General features: G+C 37.4%; 1 protein-coding gene across 1 annotated transcript in view; it reads right to left on the bottom strand.

Moving 5' to 3' along the window:
* The window catches only part of JMY (junction mediating and regulatory protein, p53 cofactor), a 142760-nt gene that overhangs the window by 15926 nt on the left and 101825 nt on the right, over nt 1-25009 (bottom strand). The window contains exons 4-7 of the mRNA XM_007943455.2: nt 20061-20230; nt 8829-8994; nt 8146-8333; nt 3393-3479 (exon numbers count right to left, since the gene is read on the bottom strand). Of these exons, the coding sequence (XP_007941646.1) occupies nt 3393-3479; nt 8146-8333; nt 8829-8994; nt 20061-20230 (611 nt within the window). The remainder of the gene's footprint in view (nt 1-3392; nt 3480-8145; nt 8334-8828; nt 8995-20060; nt 20231-25009) is intronic.

Below are 25009 nucleotides of genomic sequence, written 5' to 3'. Positions count from 1 at the left end.
AGCAGGGATTGTGGGGCTGGCGCGGGATCGGGCAGTGTTTCGTTCTGCTGTGCATGGGGTCGCTATGAGTCGGAAACGACTCGACGGCACTTAACAACGACAACAACATAAATTAAGCATCTCTCAGTGATAGTCCTACATGCTAGGAAATTTGCTATATAATCTATAAAGGGTTTCCTGACGGGAAAATAAAACGATATGACCTGAGTTCTGCATTAGAAACAGGCGTAAAGATCCCATGTGGCCTCAGAGCTCAGAAAGGCTCAATGATATAGTGAGCAAGAACATGCCCCACCTCCTGCCTTCTCCTCGTGCTCCCTTTTTCACTGGGCTGGAATGTGTAACCTTCCCAGCTGACTCAGCAAAGGAAAGGACTGCAAAAACCTCATGTGTACATCTGCGAACCACATGGAATCAGGAATGAGTTTGTGCCTTTCCATATCTGATACATGTTTCAGATACCAAGGGGACAAAGGCCTTTCTAAGCCTTGTTCAATGACTCCAGTTGTGAATGGATTTTTGTATACTTTGCATCTTTCAGACATAAATTAACTAATTTAATCATACCACTGGTCGGCCAGCTGGTAAATACCAGTCGGATCCTGAAAGATCCCAGATGGAAACAGAAGGAGAAAGGTTCGGATTCGTAAGGCATGAACTGATGAATTTGCATGGGGAAGTAGAATTTTTATAAAGCAGACCACAGTATCATAGTATCATGTTTAAGAGCATAAGCCAATAGTAAACAGATTTAAGTTGGAATGTCTAGCTGGACGACTTAAGGCAAATCACTGAACAACTGTAAAATTTACACTGGGGGTAAATTGTGAATGGGGACGCAAAGGGCTTTGGGTTTATAACACTGTTTAATTGACCTAGGTGCAGGTTATACAGGTGGGTTTATTTTGGGAAAATGAGACTCTCAAGTTATATACACTTATGACTTGCACACTTTTTTGGTCTGTAAATGATGGTCAATAAAAAGGTTTTATAAAAAAGTATTGTTCTAAGAAAATCAGAACAATGACTGGGCATGGCACATTATCAGAACATGGAGGAAGTAGGCAGTCCCAAAACAGCCATGCGAGCAACACCATGTAAAACATTCTGATCACAGTTTCTATGAGCTTGAAGGTACTACAAACATGCTTTCCTGAAATGAAACCCATGAGTTATGAGTAAGCTACGTAACACATGAATGATTTTTTTTAATGGTTTTCTGACTACCATTTCTTTCCCTTTGTCTAATTTGTTTCTGAACTAATTAAAAAGTGATAGTAATAACAAGCAAATAATCTTTACATTTTCATTAACTAAAAAATATTTTGGTTTTGAGAGTTTACTATCAAATATTAAAATTCCTGAATTTTTAAGGATTTCCAGGGAAAATTTTTTAAACAATAAGGATATCATCAAGGGATTTACATTTTAAACAAACCAGGTCAAGAGGTTCTCATGAGGCTGGTTCAAAGGAATTCAACTGTGTGGATCATAACAAATTATAGATAAAACTGTGAAGAATGGGAATTTCAGAACACTTAATTGTGCTCATGTGGAACCTGTACATTGATTAAGAGGCAGTCATTTGAACGGAACAAGGGATATTGTGTGGTTTAAAATCAAGGTTGTATCCTTTCACCATACTTACGTCAATCTGTATGCTGAGCAAACAATCCAAGAAACTGATGAATGTGGCATTAGGACTGGGGAAAGACTTATTAATAACCTGTGGTATGCAGAAGACACAACTTTGTTTGCTGAAAGTGAAGAAAACATGAAGCACTTACTGATGAAGATCAAAGACTATAGCCTTCAGTATGGATTATACCTCAACATAAAAAAAGAAAAAAAAAAGATCCTCACAACTGGACCAACAAGCAACATCATGATAAACAGAAAAAAGACAGAAGTTGTCAAGGATTTCATATTCCTTGTTTCCAATCAATGCCCATGAGAGCAGCAGTCAAGAAATCAAATTACTGCATTAGGTAAATCAGCTGCAAAAGACCTCTTTAATGTGTTAAAAAACAAACATACAACTTTAAGGACTAAGGTGCACTTGACCCAAGCCATAATATTTTCAACTGCCCCATATGCATGCAAAAGTTGGACAAGGAATAAAGAAGACGAAAGAGGAACTGATGCCTTTGAATTATGGTGCTGGTGAAGAATAGTGAATACATCATGGGCTACCCAGAAGAATGAACAAATGTATCTTGAAAGAAGTATATCCATAATGAAGAGAAGATGGCAAGACTTCATCTCACATACTCTGGACATGTTATCTGGAGGAACTAGTTCCTGGAGAAGGGCATCATGCTTGGTAAAGTAGAAGGTCAGCAGAAAAGACGATGACCCTCAACAAGATGGACTGATACAGTGGCTGCAACAATGAGTTCAATCACACAAATGAACGTGAGGATGGCACAGGACCAGGCAGTGTTTCCTTCAGTTGTACATAGGTTGCTGTGAGTCCAAATTGACTTGAGGGCACCTAACAGCAACAGCAACATGTTGGTCTCAGCCAACTTTTATTTTCCTTTAGCTATACATATGAAAGATAAGTGAGCTGATTAATGGAATCATCCTCCTACAATTAGGTATTTCATCCAAGGCTGGTACTAGACCAAATTAAAAGGCCGATGACATTTACTTCTGAGATTCCCTTAAGCATCAGCTTCCTGATTTTTATTGCTCTTTGCCCCATAAAACACTTTGGGAAAAACTTGATATTCATTCTAAAAAGTTAGTCACTTTATTCACCAAAATATCAGCATTTCATCAGAAGCCAAAATTTTTATATTAAAAGGATCAAATGCTAAGTGGAATCTTAATAACAAACTGATGGTGACATTACAGAGCACCCTTATTCATCTGATTGTTATACTGGCCCCTTGTCTATTCTTACAAAGCAGTTTTTAACCCATGGAAATTATAATGAAAAATAAAAGTTCATTTATTAAGGGTAGGGGGAACAGTATGCCAGAATAAGCTTAAGTGATAATGTAGATAAATTTAGGCCCTTTGGCCTTCAATGTAACACTAAAGAAAGAAAATTGAAAAAATAAAAAAAAGCAAATATAGCAATACAGTCATGCCAGCATTTCTATTATTTAATTAAGTATAAAATTATTGGTGCTCAATGATCTAAGACATTAAGTGTCTGCAAAGACTACTACTGGGATGATGTATTTATACCATAGGCATGATGAAGTGCATCCATAGTGGGAGTGGAAGAATGTTTTAAATGTACTTTTTTAAAAAGTGAGCTAACATCTTCTAGTTACACGACTTTCTCATTCTTTATATTTTAACCACTTTGAAACAAGTAAAACAAAACATAAACAAAAAAACCAAAAATCTGTTCCAAGGCTCCAAGAGTCCAAACTTACTAGTTGTACTGTGTGATGGGTTCTATACTCATCTTCACTCCGAAGGCGCTGTTGGAATTTTTCATTGTGTTTTGCGATACAAATTTCCTATAAATACATAAAATGTCATTTAATATAAATTAAACATGAAAGACTCCAAACACCATACCAAGCTTTATTTGATAAATTAAATTTTAATCTTAACATATACCTATATAGCAAAATACCAAGTAAGCCACCTCTGGTTTCTCATCTAAATTATTAAAGTAGCATAAACCAGATAATCAGGATCTGGTAAGACCCTCCCATTAACTCACTATTAGCTTCTCTAGATCTCCTGATCTCTTTCTCATGCTTTTTTTTTTTTTTGAGGGTTGGGGCAAGGTAGAAGAATATCCTTAGATAATCTCAAAAGTCTCTTTCAGTTCTGAAGTCTGTGACCAGAAGATACTAAATCTCATTATGCTATGTAAGAATACTGATTAAACTGATATGAAAAAATGCATACTAATTAGGAAAGAATCCAGTCTGAATTAGGCTCTTACTACTGCTAACAAAAGTACATAGCTATGTGTAACCAGGTCAGCAAGGTTTCTCCTCTTCAATTAAAAAAAGAAAGAAAAAAAAAAAAAAAAACAACCAAACACGCTGCTGTCATGTTGGATCCTACTCATAGTGACCCCCCCTTGGGTTTCCGAGGCAGTATCACTATGGAAGTAGATTGCCCAACCTTCCTTTCGAGGAGTGGCTGGTGGGTTTGAACCACCAGCCTTCTGGTTAGCAGTCCAATGCCTTAGGCACTACACCACCAGAGGACCATTTAATCATGCAGCCACTCCCTCTGCAGTCCTCTCAGTCTCTACTCTAGACCTCTGCTGCACTGCCTTCTCAGATCACTGTGATCTAGCCCCTTCCCTCAGCTCTCCCCCCATAATGCTCTCAACTTGAGGTTCTGAATGGATGCAGAAAATGGATGTCATGGAGTCCCTGCACCTCTTGTCTCCATCTCTCTGGAGGACCTGACACTGCTGGCAAACTTCCTTTGTGGAATCATCTTTCCTCTTCACTTCTACAGTTTGATTCTCTCCTACTTTTGACTCCAGCTACTTTTTTACTTTGATCCTCTTCTGCCCATACCCTCAAATGTTCCCCAAAGTTCTTTTTCCCTAAGGTCCTTGCAGTGTAGTAAATTACCTGGTATGGCTTTTTTTTACCTGTAAGTCTTTGTAAACTCCGTGATGGAATTTGCTGTGAGCAACTGAGGAGCTCCTGATTGTTAAAGTTATCCACCTGGGGTATTTCTGTTCCGAGTGGCACAAAGCAATGTTCTGGGAAGTTCGATCTTTCTCAGGTGCTTAGAATTCTGATATTATGATTGGTTAGTTTGGCTACTCTGCCAGGCTCAAAAGGAGGCCTTCTAGAGGCAGAAGAAGTCTGACTGCTGGCTAAGAAAGACGTGCTGCTGAGAGAAACGTGCTCCTGAGAGACATGCGCTGCTGGGAGAGAGACTGTTGGCTGAGAGATGGTGGGCTGAGAGAGACTGAGTGTTGTTCCTGAACTTGAATTGTAGCCTGGTGCTTCCCCAATAAACACCACAATCTCTGAGTTCTGTGTGGACACTACAGTGAATTATCAAACCCAGCAGAGAGGTGGTGGGTGCTGTGGGAGAACAGTTGGTGTCAGGGTTGGTGAAAGGGCTGGAGGGAGACAGCATGTCTGGCCTCGCAGGGATAGGCCTTGGGCTACTGATGGTGATTCTGTCTTCCTCTTGTGGGGTTAGAGGAGGTCAGAAGATGCAGCCTCCCTACCCTTTAGCAGTCCTCTTTCCTCATGCTACTTCAGAGCTGTTCAATCTCCCATACCCATGTACCTTACAATATTTTCTCATCCCTCAGCCAATAATTATTTTGCTCAGCTTTGCTTTCTGAATCAGCACTCCCACCCCTATACACCTGTCACTACTGGGGATCATTTACTCAATTTCTCCTCCTAGGACCATCTCATCTACTCATATTACAAAATCCACATGCCCAGTGTCTCATAACCATTTCCATCTGGATGCTCCAGTGACCTCTTATACGCAAGTCTAGAGGTCATCACCTCTAACCCATATGTGCTCTTCCCTCTGGGTTCTCCATCTTGGTGGCTGGCATCAATCCATCAAAGTGCCCATGCCAGAAACCTGGGAGCTATTTTCTACTCCTTTTCTCTCCTTCATCATAAACCACTAAATCCTACTGATTTTCTATTAACACTTCTCAGGTCTGTCCATTCCTTATCATCTCCAATGCCACTGCCTTAGTTCATACCCTTAATATGCCAACCTGCATAATAAACACCTACATTCCAACCAGAATATGGCCATCTCTTTTAATGCTAACGTATTCTCTATGGTGCCTTATCTTTCTAAAATGCAAATCTGCTCATACTTCCCCCCTTGCTTAAAAGTTTTCAGTAACTTACAATACTTTCAGAATAAAGTCTACACTTATTAGTGTGGTATACAAAACATCCCATAACCCAGTCCCTGAAGTGTATCTTACCACATAGGGTGCCCTAACAAGCCATACTGCTTGCATTCCATTCCCTCCTAAATTTTTTGTCTATAGACAGTGCCAGGGATTTGCTGGAATCATCACCTTGTTTACCTGGTTTGCACAGGCTGGAGCAGAAGCTCACATACATACATTACTCCCCAAACCCAGCACTCTGGTAAAATCCTATCCAGATATTAAAACCAAAGCATCACCTCTAAGGCTTTCTTTACTGTTCTTGCTCTGCCACTGGGTGGCATAATACCCTTCTTTTTTTTTTTTACCAGATCTGACTTCTCTACATGATAGGGAGGAGCAGTACCTCAAGTCTAGCAATGTGCCCAGAGCATTGATGAACTAAAATAAATCAATTAGAAGTCTGAATTGTATAGTGTTCTCAAATATGTCTTCAAGAAGTTTCAAGTTCACAAACTCCAACTAGTCTCTAAGGTACTGCATTATACAATTAAAGTAATATATGAAACAGTGTTTCTAATGTTTCTAAGAAGTCTGTTCTACAATCTTATTTGCATTCCATTCCCTCCTGAAAGTTTTTTCTATTGACAGTGCCAGGGACCTGCTGGAATCATTGCCGTATTTACCTGGTTGGCACAGGATGGAGCAGAAAGCTCACAATAATCAGGTCTGGGGCTGAGACAATAAAGGGTTTCAATTACCCTTGTGTCAAAGAACATGAAAGTCAGAATGATGCAAAAGCTTAGAATTTAAGAACTGCAATTCCTCAAGTAAGCCATGGCTCTGAATGCCAGAAAGCTATTCTGCAGATAGGAAAATTGACAGAAGGCTGTGGGTTCTTAACTTACTGTGGGGAAAGATACATGCCCAAGTTTCTTGCATGTGGGAGAACTAACTATTTCAAGACACAAAGGGCTTTGCTTCTCTGTGGAATGGTGTGGTGGTTACATTTGTGTGTCAACTTGGCTGGGCCTGGTTAAGTGGCTGGGCAGCTGAATGTAGTTATTCCCCATGGTGAGATTGGTAATCAACTCCATGGTGGAATCTATTGGAGCAGCTGAGTAGCTGCTTTGGGTGTGTGGTCTGCTTCCCATATATAAGCAGCAGCTTTGGGAATGGTCTCTAGCTTATGGCACACTTGGACCCGGCATGTAGCCGTGTCATTGTTCACCAGCCTGCCATGCTCTGCTGACATTGGGACTTACAATGTGTGGACTTAAATTAATGGCCTGCCATGTGGTTTGGTAACATTGGGACTGTGCCTTTTTACTTGTCAACCTTGGGCTTGTCAGCCTCAGCAGCCAGCAGCTGTCTGAGTGAAGAAAGCCTCTAGTTTAAGTGGGTCGGGAGCAGGGGGCAGAGCTGGACCCCAAGGTTGAGGTGCTTCCACCCAGCCCCTAAAGCCTGGCACTTTGAACTTGGACTTAAAGCCTCTCTATGAGAGAATAAACTGCTGTTTTGTTAAGGCCATCCCATCTGTGATATATTCTTATCAGAGTGGCACTAGGTAACTAGAGCAAATGGGACAGTAGAAGCCCTGGAATTTCATGAAGAGCAGGAAGGTGGTTTCTTAGATATCATGTCACAGTCTCACATGGCACATTTTTTCCTGGATATCTGAGCTAAAAGCAAACAGTACCACACACTCATCCATTTAGTCCAGGTCCTAGAGCTGGGGCTGAAACTAGGTTCCAACTTCACACTTACATTGGCTAGAAACAACTGCACTGTCTGGACAAGACAGAAAAAAAAACCTTCCTAAGGCACAGGAAAGAAAATCACATTTTCACAAAACCATTTCAGGGACAAATACAAACAAACATTTTAAAAAGCTGAAGAAAAAAATTTTAAAATTCTCTAAAAGTCCTTCAAGACTGAGGTTAGAACACTGGCCTTCTTACATTAAAAAAAGTTAGAAATTTAGTAGTTAGGAGAGAAATAGTTTAGTGGTCAATGTATAAGAATACCAGCTAACACTGTTCCATAGGCTCCTGTAGTCATACCTTTCAAGCACAGTGACCTTTAGAAGGTAAAGAACACAATTGTGCTGGCTATCCTGATGTGTTTTTGAGGGCACTTCTCAGAGAACTGTGCGTGTTTAATATAATGGCCTGAGAATTAAGAAGAGGTCTCTTACTCAGCTTTAGAAAATATGCAGTACTAGTGACAAATTTCTTAGCATTATTAGATATGGATTAAGAAATTTAAAAAACCAAGATTTAAAATTAAGACTAAAAATTCAAGAAATGCTTAACCTATCACACCTTTTTGTTTCTGAGGTAGGCTTTCTTCGCTGAAACACGTCCACGTCTTGCTTCCAGCTGGCGTGCTTTTTGCTGAAGTTTCTGCAGTTCTTCTCTTTGTAAATGCATAGATGCTGCCACCTCTTCCTTTTCCAGCATGGCCTCCATGCTTTCATAAGTGTCATAGTACACCACTTCATCTCTCTTTTCTGTTACCAAAGAGCAGCAACAAGAAATCTGGTTAAGAGTGTGCTATGGAACGCACACGACAAGTGCTAGAGAGTCACATAGAATAGGGTGCTAATTCCCTTGCTGGCGCTATAAACTCAGGCAAAGTCATTACCTCTTGAACTTTACACTTATCCTTTTCTGTAAAATGATAATTAAATACATCTCTTAGGGCAAATATATGCAAAGCACTTAGCAGCATCTCGTACACACTAAATGTTCAATAAATACCACACGTAGTTTTTAAAAATCCAGATTCTGGTTGAAAACAAGTATTTTACAAAGGCAAAACAGCATACTGTTGTATCACCATGTCTACTGAACCACCTGTTTGACTTCAGGAACAATCTTTAAAAAGTTTCCTTTATGTCAAGATTTTTCTTTCTTGCTTTTAAGAGAATATAAGAGAAGTCCATGTATGTTTTCCCTATATAGTCAATCTTTTGTGGACGTATGTAGTTAAATGTATACCATACCTGATACAAGTCTTTTGATGGTTTCTAGTTGTGCTGTCAATAGTAACTCTTCACACTTCAAGATTTCAAATTGTACTTCATACAACTGAAGTTGCAGATCATAATAATCAGCTTCTAACTGATCCAATCGGGCTATGGCTTCGGTACCACCCTGCAAACTCTGCATCTGCATTGAAAAAAATAATAAGAACACTCTCAGTTGGTAGGGACAAGAAAAAAAAAAAATCAAATTATGATTGGAAATGATATTCCCATGAAACACTTCTAATAAAGAAACTTGCAGGCAAGAAATAAAGATTTTTAAGAGAGAGATATGAAAGCAGTCATAATCAAAATCATAGGGTTATAGAAATAACCAGGCAAAAATATGGTTTTAAAAGTTCATATTACGTTGTTTTTGTGTGCCTTCAAGTTAATTTAAACTCATAGTGACTCTACAGTGCAATCATTAAGCACTCAGTTACTAACTAACAGGTCAGTGGTTTGAATCCATCAGCTTTTCTGCAGGAGAAAAGACCTGGAGATCCGTTCCCATAAAGACTTACAGCCTTGGAAACCTTGTGGGGCAGTTCTACTCTATCCTATAGGGTCAGTATAAGTTGATTTGACAGCAAACAGCAAAAAACAAAACAAAACAAAAAAACAGAGTAGAACTGTCTCATAGGGTTTCTTAGGCTGTAAATCTTTACAATAACAAATCACCAGGTCTTCTATCTTGCAGAGTGGCTGGTGAGTTCGAAGTATTGACCTTTCAAAGTTAACAGCCTCATCCTTAACCAATATGTCACTAGGATTCCTTAACTGTATTATAAGCTCATTCATATTTAGGCAAAAAACCTCTTTAAAGTGTTAAAAAGCAAAAAGATGTCACTTTGAGGACTAAGGTGCGAGTGACCCAAGCCACGGTATTTTCAATCACTGCATATGCGTCCAGAAGCTGGAAAGTGAGTAAGACCGAAGAACTGATTCCTTTAAATTATGGTGCTGAAGAATAATACCGAGCATGCTATGGACTTCCAGAAGAATGAACAAATTTGTTTTGGAAGAAGTACAGCCAGAATGCTCCTCAGAAGCGAGGATGCACTCTGGGCATGTCACAGGGAAGGCCCAGTCCCGGGAGAAGGACATCATGCCTGGTAAAGTAGAAAGTCAATGAAAAAGAAGACCCTCCATGGGATGGACTGACACAGTGGCTGCAACAATGAGCTCAAACCTAGCAATGATTTTGAGGGTAGTGCAGGATGGGGTAGTGTTTTGTTCTGTTGTTTATAGCATCTCTCTGAGTCTGAGCTGACTCGACAGCACCTAACAACAGCAACAACATAATTAGAGTGATAATGAATTTTTATTCTCCTGACATAAATGTCAACAGTGTTCCCATTTCACTCTCAAATGTAGATTCATAAAAGAATACAAATATTTTTAAGATATATGAAGGGAGCTCTGGTAGCATAGTGCCTAAGGCACTTGACTGCTAACCAGAAGGCTGGCGGTTCAAACCCACCAGCCACTCCTCGGAAGGAAGGTTGGGCAGTCCTACTTCCGTAGCGATACTGCCTCGGAAACCCAAGGAGGGGTCGCTACGAGTCGGGGCCAACTCGACGGCAAATAACAACAACAACATGAAAAAGAATGGGCAGTACTCAGATAGTTAAAGTAGAATGGTACAAGTTCAGTCAACTTCACACACACGGGGCTTTGTTTTGTTCCACGGTCACAGCCTAGCTAGCCTCTGGGATCTGATAGCTAGACAGGCGAATATGTAAGTGGAGCAGTATAACATTATTGTGTTTGATGCAAATCCTTGCAATCTACTGATAATGATCACTATTTTCATCTTGAAGTAACTGCAATCAGAGACCTAGATTGAACCTAAGGTAAGACTCAAAAATTTCTGGGCATATTGTATGAAGTAGTAGGCACTCTTGCATTAGAACTCTGTTTGTTTGGTTGGTTTGGGGTCCTGAAGAATGAGGCAGTTTTATGGGGAAGTATGCTTCAGACACCCCAACCATTTCCATGGATGTCTATATGGCTTTATGGAACAAGGCTGCTTCTTGCAGCTGAAGGAATGGCTTTTCAGGAATTGGTGAGACATGAAGAACGAACACAGTTTTATGGTGTGAGAGAGTAAATACGAAGGGAAGCTACTCTCTGTTTCCCCTAAGAGTTGAGTGTCATTGCTTTGGCAGTTTAAAGGTTCATACACAGAAGCTCCAAGAGATCCCTGGCACAGTACAGATTTCTACACATCAGTGTGCAGAAGACTGGTGAAGCTCTGACCTCAAGTGGCTTCCCAGGGAGTGAGTACCAAAGGGGTGAGGGCAGAGCAGAAAGGGAAACGAGAGAAGTGTTGATGAGCTCACGTAAGGCATCACCAAAATACTAGGGAGATACTTTACTGATGGTCCTGGAAGAGCCCACAGAGGCCAAAGACAGTGAATTCTCTTATTGCTACTAAGTGATCTCATGTATCTACTGAAGCTGGTGAAACATATTAGCACATAAAGGGAGTATGTTTCTCACAAGTTTCCAGCCTTTCCTTTACTTTACATCCATACAGTCCTTTTCTATGACTAGAATATTTTTCCTTATACATGATCTCAGATTCCTTTAACAAAAAAATTTGAACTGAAAAAGAACAGTTAGACATAGATCTAAATGTACAAAGAATAAGCAGGTGAATTAAATATACAGGCATACCTTCTTTTATTGTGCTTCATTTTAATGCACTTTGCAGATACTGCATTTTTTTACAAGTTAAAACAACAAAAAAGTTTGCTGTGGCAACCTTGCATTGAGCAAGTCTATCGCTGTCATTCTTCCAAAAGAATGTGCTCACTTAGTGTCTCTGTGTCACATTTTGGTAACTCTCACAATATTTCAAACATTTGCATAAATACTACTGCCCAAATTAAGAGACTACAGTATAATGCAAACACAACTTTTGTATATACTAGAAAACCAAAAAATTTATGACTTGCTTTTTGTGATATTTGCTTCATTGTGATATTCACTTCATTGTAATATTCACTTAATTGTGATGGTTTGGAACCAAACTTGCAAAATCTCTGAGGTATGTCTGTAGTACTACTTAAAATCTATAAATTATCTAAGGTATGTAAGTTGGAAACCAGTGGTCCTGTTGCATTAAGAAATATATTATGAGTAACAATTCATAACAGAACAAACCCACAGTGACTTTAATTACAGTGGCTCAGGGAGGGGAATGTTGAAAAAATGAAATCCTGCTGCTTTCTGTCCTATGTCATAAAATAAGATCTATGAGTGAGTCTACCCTGGGGCTCCCAATCTTACATTAAATTATAAGTATCACATTTTCATATGGTTCTGGGGCTCTTGTCTAGTATCTATCTTTCCTCTGCTACCTGCAACCATACTCTGTGGGCACAACATAAACAGGTAAAATGCCTAATGTTAAAAGGCTTTCCTCTATGCGGGGAATTAGAATTAGTTGAATTGTAACTTTAGTGTATGTCAGTTTAAACACCTTTCCGAGATCAGTTTCCAGGGACAGTGTTCAGAGGTAAAGGTTGTTAGTTCCATTTTCAATACTTGAGTTCTTTCCAGCTGGAAGTGACCATTAACCTGCTTTGCTCAAGATGCTGTGCACAGTCTTCCCCTGTTGTTGTTGTTGTTATGTGCCATTGACTTGGACCTGACTCATAGTGACCCCTCCTTGGGTTTCCGAGGCAGTATCACTATGGAAGTAGATTGCCCCATCTTCCTTCCGAGGAGTGGCTGGTGGATATGAACCACCAGCCTTCTGGTTAGCAGTAAAGTGCCTTAGGCACTAGGCTACCAGAGCTCCCCTAGCACTCTCTAATGTGCCTCTCTTAGCCAGTCTCCTTTGGTTGTGTAAGGAAGCTGAAGGCTCCCTGTTGACATATCTTTATCCTGTGGGGTGCTTCAGCGGCAAGTAGAACAGTACTCTGATCTTTGCCTGGGGCCATGTACCGTAAAAACACTTGAGATGCACAGTGACACTAGAATACAGCCAATATCAAATATCGAACCAAGGAAGGAAGTAGGTGTTCTCTTACAAGAAGTGACCTCATTTCCAATTTTCTGGTTCAGTGAGCAGGAGAGCCCAGTGGTGGCTTTGCAAGGGCTGGGTCTGAAAGAAAGACAAAATCTTACCATAGGCAGATGGGCAAATTAAGGGGTCTATTAAAGCCCAACCTCTGGTGGCACAGTGCCTAAGACATTTGACTGCTAACTAGAAGGCTGGCGGTTCAAACCCACCAGCCACTCCTTGGAAGGAAGACTGGGCAATCTACTTCCATAGAGATACTGCCTCAGAAACTCAAGGAGGGGTCGTTCTGAGTCCAATCAACCGAATGTCAGTGAGTTTGTTTTTTTGGTTTCTGTGAGAACAAAGAATAGGTCAATGCTAGGCTGCAGGATTTTCGGGAGGTTTTTCCTGGAACCTAATTCAGCTGACAGCCACAGTAATTCCAAAGAAAAAAAAAACCTAAACTCACTGCTGTTGAGTCAGATCCAACTAATAGTGACCCCTCCTTGGGTTTCCAAGGTGGTATATCTATGGAAGGAGATTGCCTAATCTCCCTTCCGAGGAGGGGCTGGTGGGTTTGAACTGCCAGTCTTCTGGCTAGCAGTCAAATACTTTAGGCACTATGCTATCAGAGCTCCCAGCCACAGTATTAAGGGAATGGAAATCCAGAGTGGATTCTTAGAAAATGGAGCAGTGCAGGGAAGGCAGGTGCCACAATGGAAGTCTCTTTTGCAACACCTGGGGGACCCACTTCTTTGGGAAGAAGGAAACCCAGAAAGTAAATTAAGTGCTCAAAAAAGTAGCTAACAGGGTGCTAACGAAAGCCTGATTACCTTAGAATTTTACTCTGCCCAACTTTTAACCTTCTATATAAACACAAACTAGGTATCAGGATACTGAGACTCCAAATCAAATTATGACTTCCCAACTGGATCCAGGTTATTAGTAGCAAAGCTGAAACTAGACTTACTTCTCTTAATTACTACCAGAGTGCTCTTCCTACTAGAAAAATATTTTTACAATTAATCTAGCAAGGAAATGAAGTCTCAATTTACTTCCGCAATCTATGTATGTTCACATTAAGTATATGCTAACTATAAAATACACTGCTGACTCTGCAATCACTCTTATTGTGTGAAATGATAACACAATAGTTTTTGCGTGTGCATATTTAAACTGACTGTACTACAAAAGAAGGAGTTCTGGTGGTCCAGCAATTAAAGCATTTGTCTGTTAACCAAAAAGTCAGTGGTTTGAAACCACCAGCAGCTCAGATGAGGCCGTCTGCTCCCATATAGATTAAGAGACTTGGAAACCCTATGGGGCAGTTCTGCCTTGTCCTACAGGGTTGTTACGAGGCAGAATCTACCCAATGGCAGTGAGTTTGGTTTGTGTTTTTGGTACCATAAGGGTAACCTTTCAGTCAAGACTAGACCTTTAATGTGGAAAAACAGAAAGAACATGAGACTCACTGCCAGACAAACCTGGGGTCCACCAATAAAAGCTGCACAAATAAGAGTAATATAAATCATTTGAATTATCCGGAATTCCAAGTTTCAGGAAGCTTGGAAAACTAAAAAAAGAAAATATATCCATAAATCTCTTTGGTGTCAAAACCTAATCATACACCCACCCATCTGGAGGCAAAACACACTCTCAATCAATATGAAACATTTATAGTCCCCATTTGTTCCATATAACATGAACATGTATGTTTCATTACCAACATATTAACAAACACCTGTCTGGGCTTGTAAAATAAAGAGGGATATTTTTGAGAATTAGATGAGATAATTATACATGAAAAACTAAGTAGAGGGCTTAATATATTCAAAATGTTTCTATATACCTTTTTTTAGGGGCAGGATGTGGATAACTACTACCAAAATATAATTCAGATAGCTAAAATATAATTTTGTAAAGTTATGTAAATTAAAACCTTTAGACTGGAACCTAGTTTTCTGTACTTAGATAATCTGAAATTTTTAGTGTACAGCTATAGAACAGACTGTATTAATCTTCTTATTGGTAAATGAAAGACAAATACTAGCCACTATTCCTGGACAAGCTCCCAGATGCTCAGTCTCTGCTCAGGCTGTGTTCACCAACCACATAAAAGCTCTTGGCTTGTCAAAACCTTTGCAAGGCTCACTCAAAATGCTGTATCATCTTCTAAACACAATCCTTTCCAGAGAACCCTAAAACATTTGTTAAGGTAAGTAAACCTTAGTCTATGCCAAGCACTATTATTAACTGCATTATATACATTATCTCATGAATTGTAACATCCCTCAAAGGTATATATTATTTACATTTTAGTTATAGGTTATGTAACCCAAGGTTCCATAAGTAATAAGTTTGTAGAATCAACATCTATAGTTTCGAGGTGTACTGGCCAATATGGTGGCAACTAGCCACATGAGGCTGGTTAAATTTAAATAAAATAAAAAGTTTAGTTCCTCTGTTGCATAAGTCACATTTCGAATATGGCTAATAGCTACTTGATGGCAGTGAGTTTTTCTTTTTATTGGAGAGCGCAAATACAGAATATTCCCATCATTGCAGAAAATTCTAATAAACAAAGCTGTTCTAGATTCTAAGCTCCACTATGTTATGCTAGAAACACTCAATAAAAATTTGATGAATTAAGTAAAACTGAGATAGGAGAGTACAGCCTTAATTAATCAGAACTTAACTGTATGCTCTTAAAAGACAAATTAATAAACTATAAGGAACTAGCCTCAGGATTGGTGTATATTCTAGCAATATAGTATATAGTACAGTACACTATCAGTATGTTCATAGAAACGATCTCAAGGAATCACAAAGTTTTAAAAAGAAATGGAGGGGGAATGTTAAAATCTTCTGCTAACACAAAAAAGCACAGTGATACATTTTTAAAGCATTTCAGCCACAAGGTTGGAACACAAAGGATTTCCTGGTTAATCCTCTATTAACCAGAACGTAGCTAACCAGATAGCAATGTACTTAACAGTGATTTAACTGTGCTTTTGTCTATGATTTGTTTCATGACATCTTAATTTTATTATTTCCTATTTCAACTAAAAACTGTAAAAAGAATCCCTTTATTTCAAAAATGATCTCTTTATTTACATAACACTTCTAACAAACATTATACTCCTAATCCTATGTGACTATACATATTTTTATCTTGGCCAATGGTTAAAAAAAATAAATACACACATATACACACCATACCTGATGTGATCTGGATTAATAATAGAGATTTCAAAGTAAAGTTGTACTTGCATAGTTAGATTTATGTCATTATGTTTTATCCTACAAAGGGTGTACATGTGTGGGGGGGGCATATATACTATGGAAAGAAAAGGAGAGCTATCCTAAATTAAACTTATTCTGACTTCTTTCAAAAGGAGCAGCTAAAAAGGCACTGACGTTTTGAGCATTTTTGTTTGTCTGTGGTTGTTTTGTTTTGGGAAATCTGAACATCAGTGGTCAATCTGGGATTCCAGTCAGCTACAGAGAATTTAGGAATCTATTAAAATTCTGTGCTAAGCTGTGTGCATATGTGTATTTGTTTCAATACAGGGTTCCTAGCTTTCATGTCCTTAAAGGGGTAGGTTTTCATGATATTAAAGAGGGTAAGAATGAATACAATTCAGGATTCATAAACCATGGAAAAGGGGAATACATAAAAAGAAAAAGCATTTTGCTTGCCTAGACAATTTTCAACATTCAGGGATTAGAAAATTTGTTTCAAGTTTAGGATTACATCTGTAGCAAATATTCCTAAATACATTATTTTTTAAAATTTAGATATTTCTAATTTTTAAAAGTGCTTTTAATATCAGGTAGTTCTTTTTAAATAACTTAAGGGGACACAACATATTGACATATCTTTTAAAGAACAAGTCTCTGCATGACTTAAATCACAGAGCAGTACTATATTTCAAAACCTCTGTTGGCATAGCATTTGTCTGGGATGGGCTTAATAATTCATGGTTGCTTTGTTTCTCATGAGTATGTGGTCACCTTAAATTAATGCTAATAACACATGTGAAAAGCATAATATGCACATTATAAACACAACAAGCTTAAACCTGACAAGAATGACTAACAATTTTAACAAATCACTTGACAAACTCAAATACAATCCAGGACTTTAAAAACGGAGTACTGTATTAATAAGATGGCCCGAGGTGAAAATGACCCCATAGATAATCATCTCAAGCTCTTAGGGTCCATTTCAGCCTTGCCCTTTCTCCACCACCTTAGACTAAACCTCATCTTCAGTAATTCTTTCAGGTAGTACGTGATATCAAAAAAACTCACTGTTGGCCAAGTTACAACAACAAAGCTATCTCATGTGATAAAAGAAAACAAAGAGTGGTACTCTACCCTAGACTGCCAATAAAATGCTAGTATTTTAATTTAAGTTCTAGAATTGAAGAAAATTCCAGACAGCTAGTAACATGGGAGCAAGCTAACTAATAGACGAGACTGTAGTAGAAATGCCTCAGGGGAACACAAGATGGGGCTGAAATCCCTGCAGAGATTCTACATATAAAGCATGAAAAAGATCCAAGATTGAATTTTACCTCATATTGGATTTCTACCAATACTAGCTAATAAAAAAATTAAGGGGAAAATAGAATCATGGTAACATACAAAAAATTTCTTTCTAGATCACAGCTATGATAAATTAAAAAACTTAACTCTTGCATGTTTAAAGTAAGAGTATATCCACATAAGCACTTTTAAAACATCTATGAGGACCATCTTGCTGTATGCGTTTCCTAAGGAGCTCTGGTGGTGTAGTGGTTAAGGTATTTGGTTGCTAACCAAAAAGTTGGTGGTTTGAACCACCAGCTGCTCCATGGAAGAAAGATGAGGCAATCTGCTTCTGTAAAGATTTACAGCCTTGGAAAACCAATGAGGATCACTATAAGTCAAAATTGACTTGATGGCAGTGAGTTTGTTTTGTTTTGGAAGCCAAAAAAAGTTTCATGAAGCAATATATTTGACATTGTTGTAAAAATTAATACAAGCAGCAAAGACATTTTGTTCTTCTCCACTGATAAAATATACTACACTTCACAAATATTTATTGAATGTTTTAATATTCAATATAGACAACCACCTGCAGAACTAGAGCAAATATCTGCAAATCATATGCCTGATGAGGGGTTTATATTCTGAGAAATGCCTAGATTCATACTATCAGCAACGAAATAAAGTTTGAAAAGCAGTTTCCTGTGTAAGGAAACAGGGGCTAAGGATTTAAGAATGGACCCTCAATCCACTCTAGATAAACTAGCCAGAATAGTATTTCACAAGAATAATCCTGATCATGTCACTCCTTGCATGAAACCTTATAATGGCTCCATCTGTTTTTTCCTGCCCCAACTGGGTGGGACTCCTGGAACACACAGTGCTTCTCTTGACCTATGACCCTCTGGTCAAAGCTAAGTGTTGCTTCCATTGGTCCACTTTGATTTGATAAATACCTGCCATCTTCCAGCTCCTTTACATACTATATTGGACTTGTCCTACCACACTTAGAAACCTTTAACACATGATTACATCTTATTCATAATTAAAAAAAGAAAAAACCTAAATAAATGGAGGCAAGGATATAAATCATCTCTTTGCCTCCGTCATTCATTCTAATTCCTAGAACAGGGGCATCTGAGTTGGGTAGGATTCCAAAAGGCAGAAACAGAGGTGGTGGCAAACAAGACAGATGGATAGTTAAAATTAAAGGTGGACCCTACACCTTTGGACCTAGAATATTCTGTAGAACAGTGGGCCCTTACAGAAAGGGGAGATCTGAAGAAGATTTGGTAAGGGAAAAGAAAGAAGATGAGTTTGGTACTAGAAAATATTCTTTATAGCATATTGGCAAATAACATAATTTAATATTTCCCCAAACTGTCTAAATAAAATAATATATGATCAAATATTGTTTTAAGTAAAGTATAAAGTGACACCAAAAGAAAACCACCCAAAGTTTACTTAAAAATTGAAACACTTTTCTTCCAGTAAATATTTGGAGCTTTCATTCTGGGCACATAGGTACAAACTGAACTGTTCTACCTAGAGCATCAAGTTTTATTATATGCCATCTATAACACCCTCTTAAGGCTCATCCATCACACTAGCTTTATTCTTCATCCACTATTAACTATTAAATTTTCATTATTTTCAACAATATTATGCTCCTAAACCTGAGCACTTGCTTTTTCTAACATCCAGAAAAACTATCAGTTTTGTAGATATTTAAATACTTTTTCTTTAAGAAGCAATCTGTTCTTACTCAGCTTAGTAATAAAACATACAATAATAATTTAAAAAATATTGGCATAGGAGGTAAAGAAAAATGGCATGCACCTAGTAACAGTCTCAGTCCTTTCAAGCACGGCCACCAATGGTATATTTAGGGCTATATTGGCAGTATGAAGAATAAAAAAATAATTACTGGAACAAGATGAATGAAAAAAAGTAGTTAATAATTTTTAAAATATAATTTTAGATGGTTTTGAATACACAGAACAGAAATTGCTTAAGGATTTCTAAGGCTTTTCCCAGCTTAAATAATCTCCCACAGGACCAAAATATTTCAACACCATCATTTAAGTTCACTTTTTAAAAAATTCTGTTTCCATAAGGAAGTTTTTAAGGGACAAGAACAACAAAAAAAAATCAGTCTTCTTATTTGTTTTGTAGGAATAAGATGGAAAATTCCCCAAAGAAATGGTTTGAGCATGCACAATCAATACTAGCAAATTGCTATATGGGATTTACTATAAAATCATGCTAGCATATGAAGCTTATTCTGAGGAAGTCAGAGTTGAAGTATTTTTTTGGAGTTGAAATTTTTACTAAATTTTTATGGGCAGCGAAATTTTCTTAGTAATTGCCTGAAAGCTCTAAGTTTAACAGTATAAAAAACAGAAGTTCTGATGTTAACACTCCATTTTCCTAAAAGTGTTGCTTAGAGTCACACTGGAAGGCTGTGAAATACAGGTGGGTCTACTCTTCTATTAGTGGCAACTCAATCACAGGCTCCAATAAGAGTATTATCATCATCATATCTCAAGGACACAGTACATTATTTAATAATTGCCTGTGGAATCAGAAATATGTCAATCTACATACGAATAAAAATAATTTTTTCTTAACTTTCTTGATATTTCTCACATGATTTTTGTTACCTCTTCTTTTAGTGCGTGTTTCCTCTGTTCCAAACAGATTTCTTTAGCTCTCATCATCTGCAAAGTCTCCTTAGAAACTGCATACTGGAGCTTTTCCATACGTTCAGCAGCTGCTGCCCATGAAGCTTTACCAAATTTCTTCTGATCTGCTCGCATTCGATCGTACACAGCTATTAATAATAATAATTTTAAAGAAACATTAAAAAATAATGACAATTAAGGACTTGAAAATCTTAGACTTTCACTTACAAGACAAACATATAAACCCTATCTCCATGATAAATTACCTGCAATATCTCTAACATATAATTAAACCATATCTTAGATTGTAATGTCTTCAATAGTATTTTAAATAATCACCCTCAGAAATAACTGTCTAAACATGAAACTATCAGATTATTTTTTTAGAAATATTTAAAAAATACTTTCATATATCCTGTATTAATAACTTTTAAAGATTCTATACAAACTTGATTCTGTGCAAGTATATACTTTCTACTGGATATGTTTGTTGAAATTGGAGCCATAACTGTTTAAGACTATTTAAAATTATTTAAATCCATGTCTAAGTTTTATTATTCTGAGTTCTCCCGAAATACGGTAATGACTTGATGTTGGGAGAAAAAAATCCTAGAGCTATGGGCTTTATTGTATAACCAGGATAGCATGGCACTTATTCTGAGGTGGTCAGAATTGGAGTGGTACAACGAAGTCCCAAAGAAAATACACTTCTCCCCTCCCCAAAATAAATAAATAAATACATATATAAAGGGAAGAAGAAGGTAAGGGAAGAAGGAAGGAGTCCATCACAATAGAGGCCTTGTTCAAATATAGTCTTCATAGTCAAACTGTTAATATTTTCCAGTCAAAGAAGTTTATCACTGACAAGTAATATGGTAGTGGCTCATTCTAGGTCCTTACAGTATTAATGCAACCATTCTTATACCAAACCATTTCACTGTACTTTAATAGGTTATAAAGACACTTTAATCATAAAGAGCTGGACGATTTGATTAGTACCAAATGTCATAATTGTTAATCAGTATACATTCACTGTTGTTGTTGTTGTTGTTATGTGCCGTTGAGTCGGACTTGACTCATAGCAACCCCTCCTTGGGTTTCCGAAGTGGTATCACTATGGAAGTAGATTGCCCAACCTTCCTTCCAAGGAGTGGCTGGTGGGTTTGCACCGCCAAGCCTTCTGGTTAGCAGTTTAGTACCTTAGGCACTACACTACCAGAGCTCCCATACATTCACTAGTAGTTTCTTTTATATGTTCAGAGATAAGTGGTAATTTTGTACTGCTATTCTGTCCAAACAATCTTTTCCAAGAAAGTTTATCTAAGTAATCTTTGCTTCAGATTTTTACAAAATATTTACCCCCCGCCCCCGTAATATCTGCACATACTTAAAATTTAAAATTCTACAGACAGGTTAAAAACAAAAAACTGTTGTTTCTTACCTCAGCTCACCCCACAACCCCTAGGTTCTACTGCATAATCAATCTCTGTAAGTAAATATTGTTATTTTCTAATTTATTTTTCAAAATTATCTATTGACTTCTAATAAGAAATCTGCTTACTTAGACTCCCTACTCCCAACCCGCCAGCCACTCCTCGGAAGGAAGGTTGGGCAATCCTACTTCCGTAGTGATACTGCCTCGGAAACCCAAGGAGGGGTCGCTATGAGTCGAGGCCGACTCGACGGCAAATAACAACAACAACAACAACAACTCCCAATATAGTTGTACCATTCATTTTGTTTTCTTGGTAACCTTTAAATGCTAACATATAAGAGATAATGTTTTAAATTTACAATCTCTCTTTGAACTTCAATTTTAGGGTTTTGAACAAATTAACTAAAAATCTACGCATGTTAGCTGAATAGCAAACCTAATTTTTCAAGTTTTTATTTCTGCCCATCTTTTGAAAACTGGATTATAAGATTAATGCATTATAGACGAAAAATAACAGGGGTTTTGGAGTTAGGTAGCTTTGATTTAAAACTGAGTCCAACCCTTAACTAGTGAATAAGTTTTGACAAGAAACGTAACCATTCTTGAGTTCGATATCCTTGTCTTTAAAAACAAAAGAATGATAGTACCTGCCTAACTAGAAGAGTATTCAAATAAATGCCTCTCTCTCATTCAATGTTTTACCATGAATCCAACAGATGGCCTGGTTCTGTTTCATTTCTCTCTCTCTTATGCATGTACCACAATCTGTCACATTTTCATACAAATATACTAATTTCAAAGTACTTTTCCATGCATTATCTCCATTTTTCTGTCCAATGGTCCCATAGACTATGCGTGAGCCGTATCTTCTGCATAGATGTGAGAAACTTAGGAGTTTTGGGAAGTTAAAGTGAGATCACACACCTAGAGTAGTAGAGCTGCAACAACTAGTACCTAAGTTATTTAATTTCTCAGTCTACTCATTACCCTTTTTACCTGAACTTGTAATTATAGTAAATAATTAAATATATTGCATACTCACAAATGAATGGGAACCCTCTCTGTCCTGATAAGCCTCAGGTTGTTAGCACCCCAAAAGCCAGACAATACTTTGTCTTCCAGTATCTCTAGATGGAATCTATTCTCACATTTACTTCTTGTTTTTCACTAAATTTGGAATTATTTTAAACAGCTCAAAAATATGAAAGTAATGAAGAAAATTATTTGTGAATGTAGAATACCCTTAAAACAGATTCTTCTCTCCCTCTGCTGGCATGAATAAAGATTCTTGCTAAGATGACCATTCACATTATTAGGATATCAACTCTGCTACTGCATTAATATTCTATGATAATCAGCTTCTGTAGAAAAAAATTCTGAAGGTGACATAGTTCTGGGGATCACAAGGTACCATGTTAAATCTATAACAAATAAAACTTAAGAAAGATAAAGAGTAGTTATAGATTTTTTAAAAGCTACTCAAACTCCAAACCAACCTGTCTTGGAGTTGTTTTCAACTCACAGTGACCCTTATAGGGTTTTCAAGGCTGTAAATCTTTACTGAAGCAGACTGCCTCATCTTTCTTCCACAGAGGAGCTGGTGGGTTTGAACTACCAATATTTTGGTTAGCAGCCAAATGCCTTAACTACGATACCTCTAGAGCTCCTTATGTTGGGGAGGGGGCGGGGAGTGAGGTGGAGAGCTTAAAAGCTACTAAGCAGCCAAATATAAAAAGTAGGCTACACCTAGCTTTGTATAAGGAAGAAATAAAGAAGGGCCTGTTTTACTCCTCTTCAAAAGAGAGAAAGTAGAAAGTTACCTTCTGTTTGGAAACATAAAGGAAGGCTATTACTCTCTCAACAGCATAAAGCCATACAGAGCTCTTCATTCTGTTTCTCCTGCGTGGGAGCAGTGAAACAGATGCTTAGAAAATGGAAATTAAAAAGTAAAACAAACTAACTCTCCTCGTTTGGGTTCAAAAGATTCTTTCCAGGACAAAGAAGCCAGAATTAAGATATAAAGATCAAAATGACTCTCATGGAACCCTAGAAAAATGCTCACCACAGAGAAAAATGTATTACCTGAAACCAGAGAAGCAAATTATAAGTAAGAGCAGGAATAAAATTTGTTTGTACAGAAGTATGAGAACTAGGAAACTATGAACTATAAAAATGAAAGTTAAAAAAAGACAGAGTTAATGGAATTATGTGATAGACTATGTACAATATTACTCCATTTTAATATAATGTATTTTTAAATAAAAAATATTTAAGTGATTGCAATGTACATACACGTATGTGAAGAATAAGGGATGCAGAGTGGTGGAAGACTATAGGTAATCCCTCGATTATAAACAAATTCTGTTCCAAAGTCTATCTTTAATTTGAGTTCGTGTGTAAGATGGAAAAGTTAGGTATGGTTTGGTTCTTATCATATCTAACATCAGTTAGTCAAAGGTTTGTCTTAGTATATAGTACGCAGTACACAATTCTATGCATAAAAATCAGTCAAGAAATACTTCCACATACATTAAAACATCTTTAACATAATAATATATTAAAAATGCTTTGATGCATGTCACAAAGTAGTGCCCATCTGTTATTACAAATCAATACATGTACCCTGAATTTTTAATATAATAGGCTTTACGGGGGGATGGTTTATAAGTATGGATTGTATATAAATTGCAAGTTTGCAACCCTGGGATTCCCTACATAAGATTATATGTGATTTTCAGTATTCCTTAATATTTTATACTGTCTCTCTAATAAAATGAGGGTAGAGAGGTAAGTAATATGGTTTACGTAAAATGGCATATTCTGTTTGGTTATTTTATAAATAGCTCATTTATAATAAAACCAATGCGACGCTCAAGAGAAAGCCTGGGTTTTCTAAACCAGGATATAAGTTAATCATGCCACCTGTTTAAGCAAATATCCACATTCTGGGACAACAAAGATGTGCCACAGTACTCTGGATGGATGAGACTGTAAAGTGAGCTTAAAACATAGCAATAAGCATCATGGTTAGCCAGCTTTTCCAGCATCTATGTACAAAATCATCCACACTAACATTAACACAAATAGGTATCTGTAAGTAAAATATGCCTTATGATAATAAAGTAAAAGCACATACCTCAACACTAAATATTTATTATAATTTTACCTAAAATATTTTATTACATATAAGAAATAAACCACATTTTTCTTTACTCTTCAAAAGTAAACACTACATATGATTACTCAAAATTTATATCATAACCATCAAATTTCAAATTGTGTAGAAGTGAAACATTTGTGTAACTACCTTAACATACAACATTCAATGCCAAAAGAGGAACAAAAGTTTCGAGAATTAAAAAATAAATAAAGGTGTAGCTGGCAAGATGGCAGACTAGGCAGAAAGAATGCACTGACCCTCTTCTACAAAGAAAAGGGAAACCAATTAACACAGACACAGAAGATAATCCTGGACCCCTGAGCCTTGAAGGGA

The sequence above is a fragment of the Orycteropus afer genome, unplaced genomic scaffold (genome assembly GCF_000298275.1).
Source record: "Orycteropus afer afer isolate SDZICR_OR568_19922 unplaced genomic scaffold, OryAfe1.0 scaffold00107, whole genome shotgun sequence".
NCBI lineage: Eukaryota > Metazoa > Chordata > Mammalia > Tubulidentata > Orycteropodidae > Orycteropus > Orycteropus afer.
Note: the sequence above shows the minus strand (reverse complement) of the source record. Positions and strands in the feature narration are given on the sequence as shown.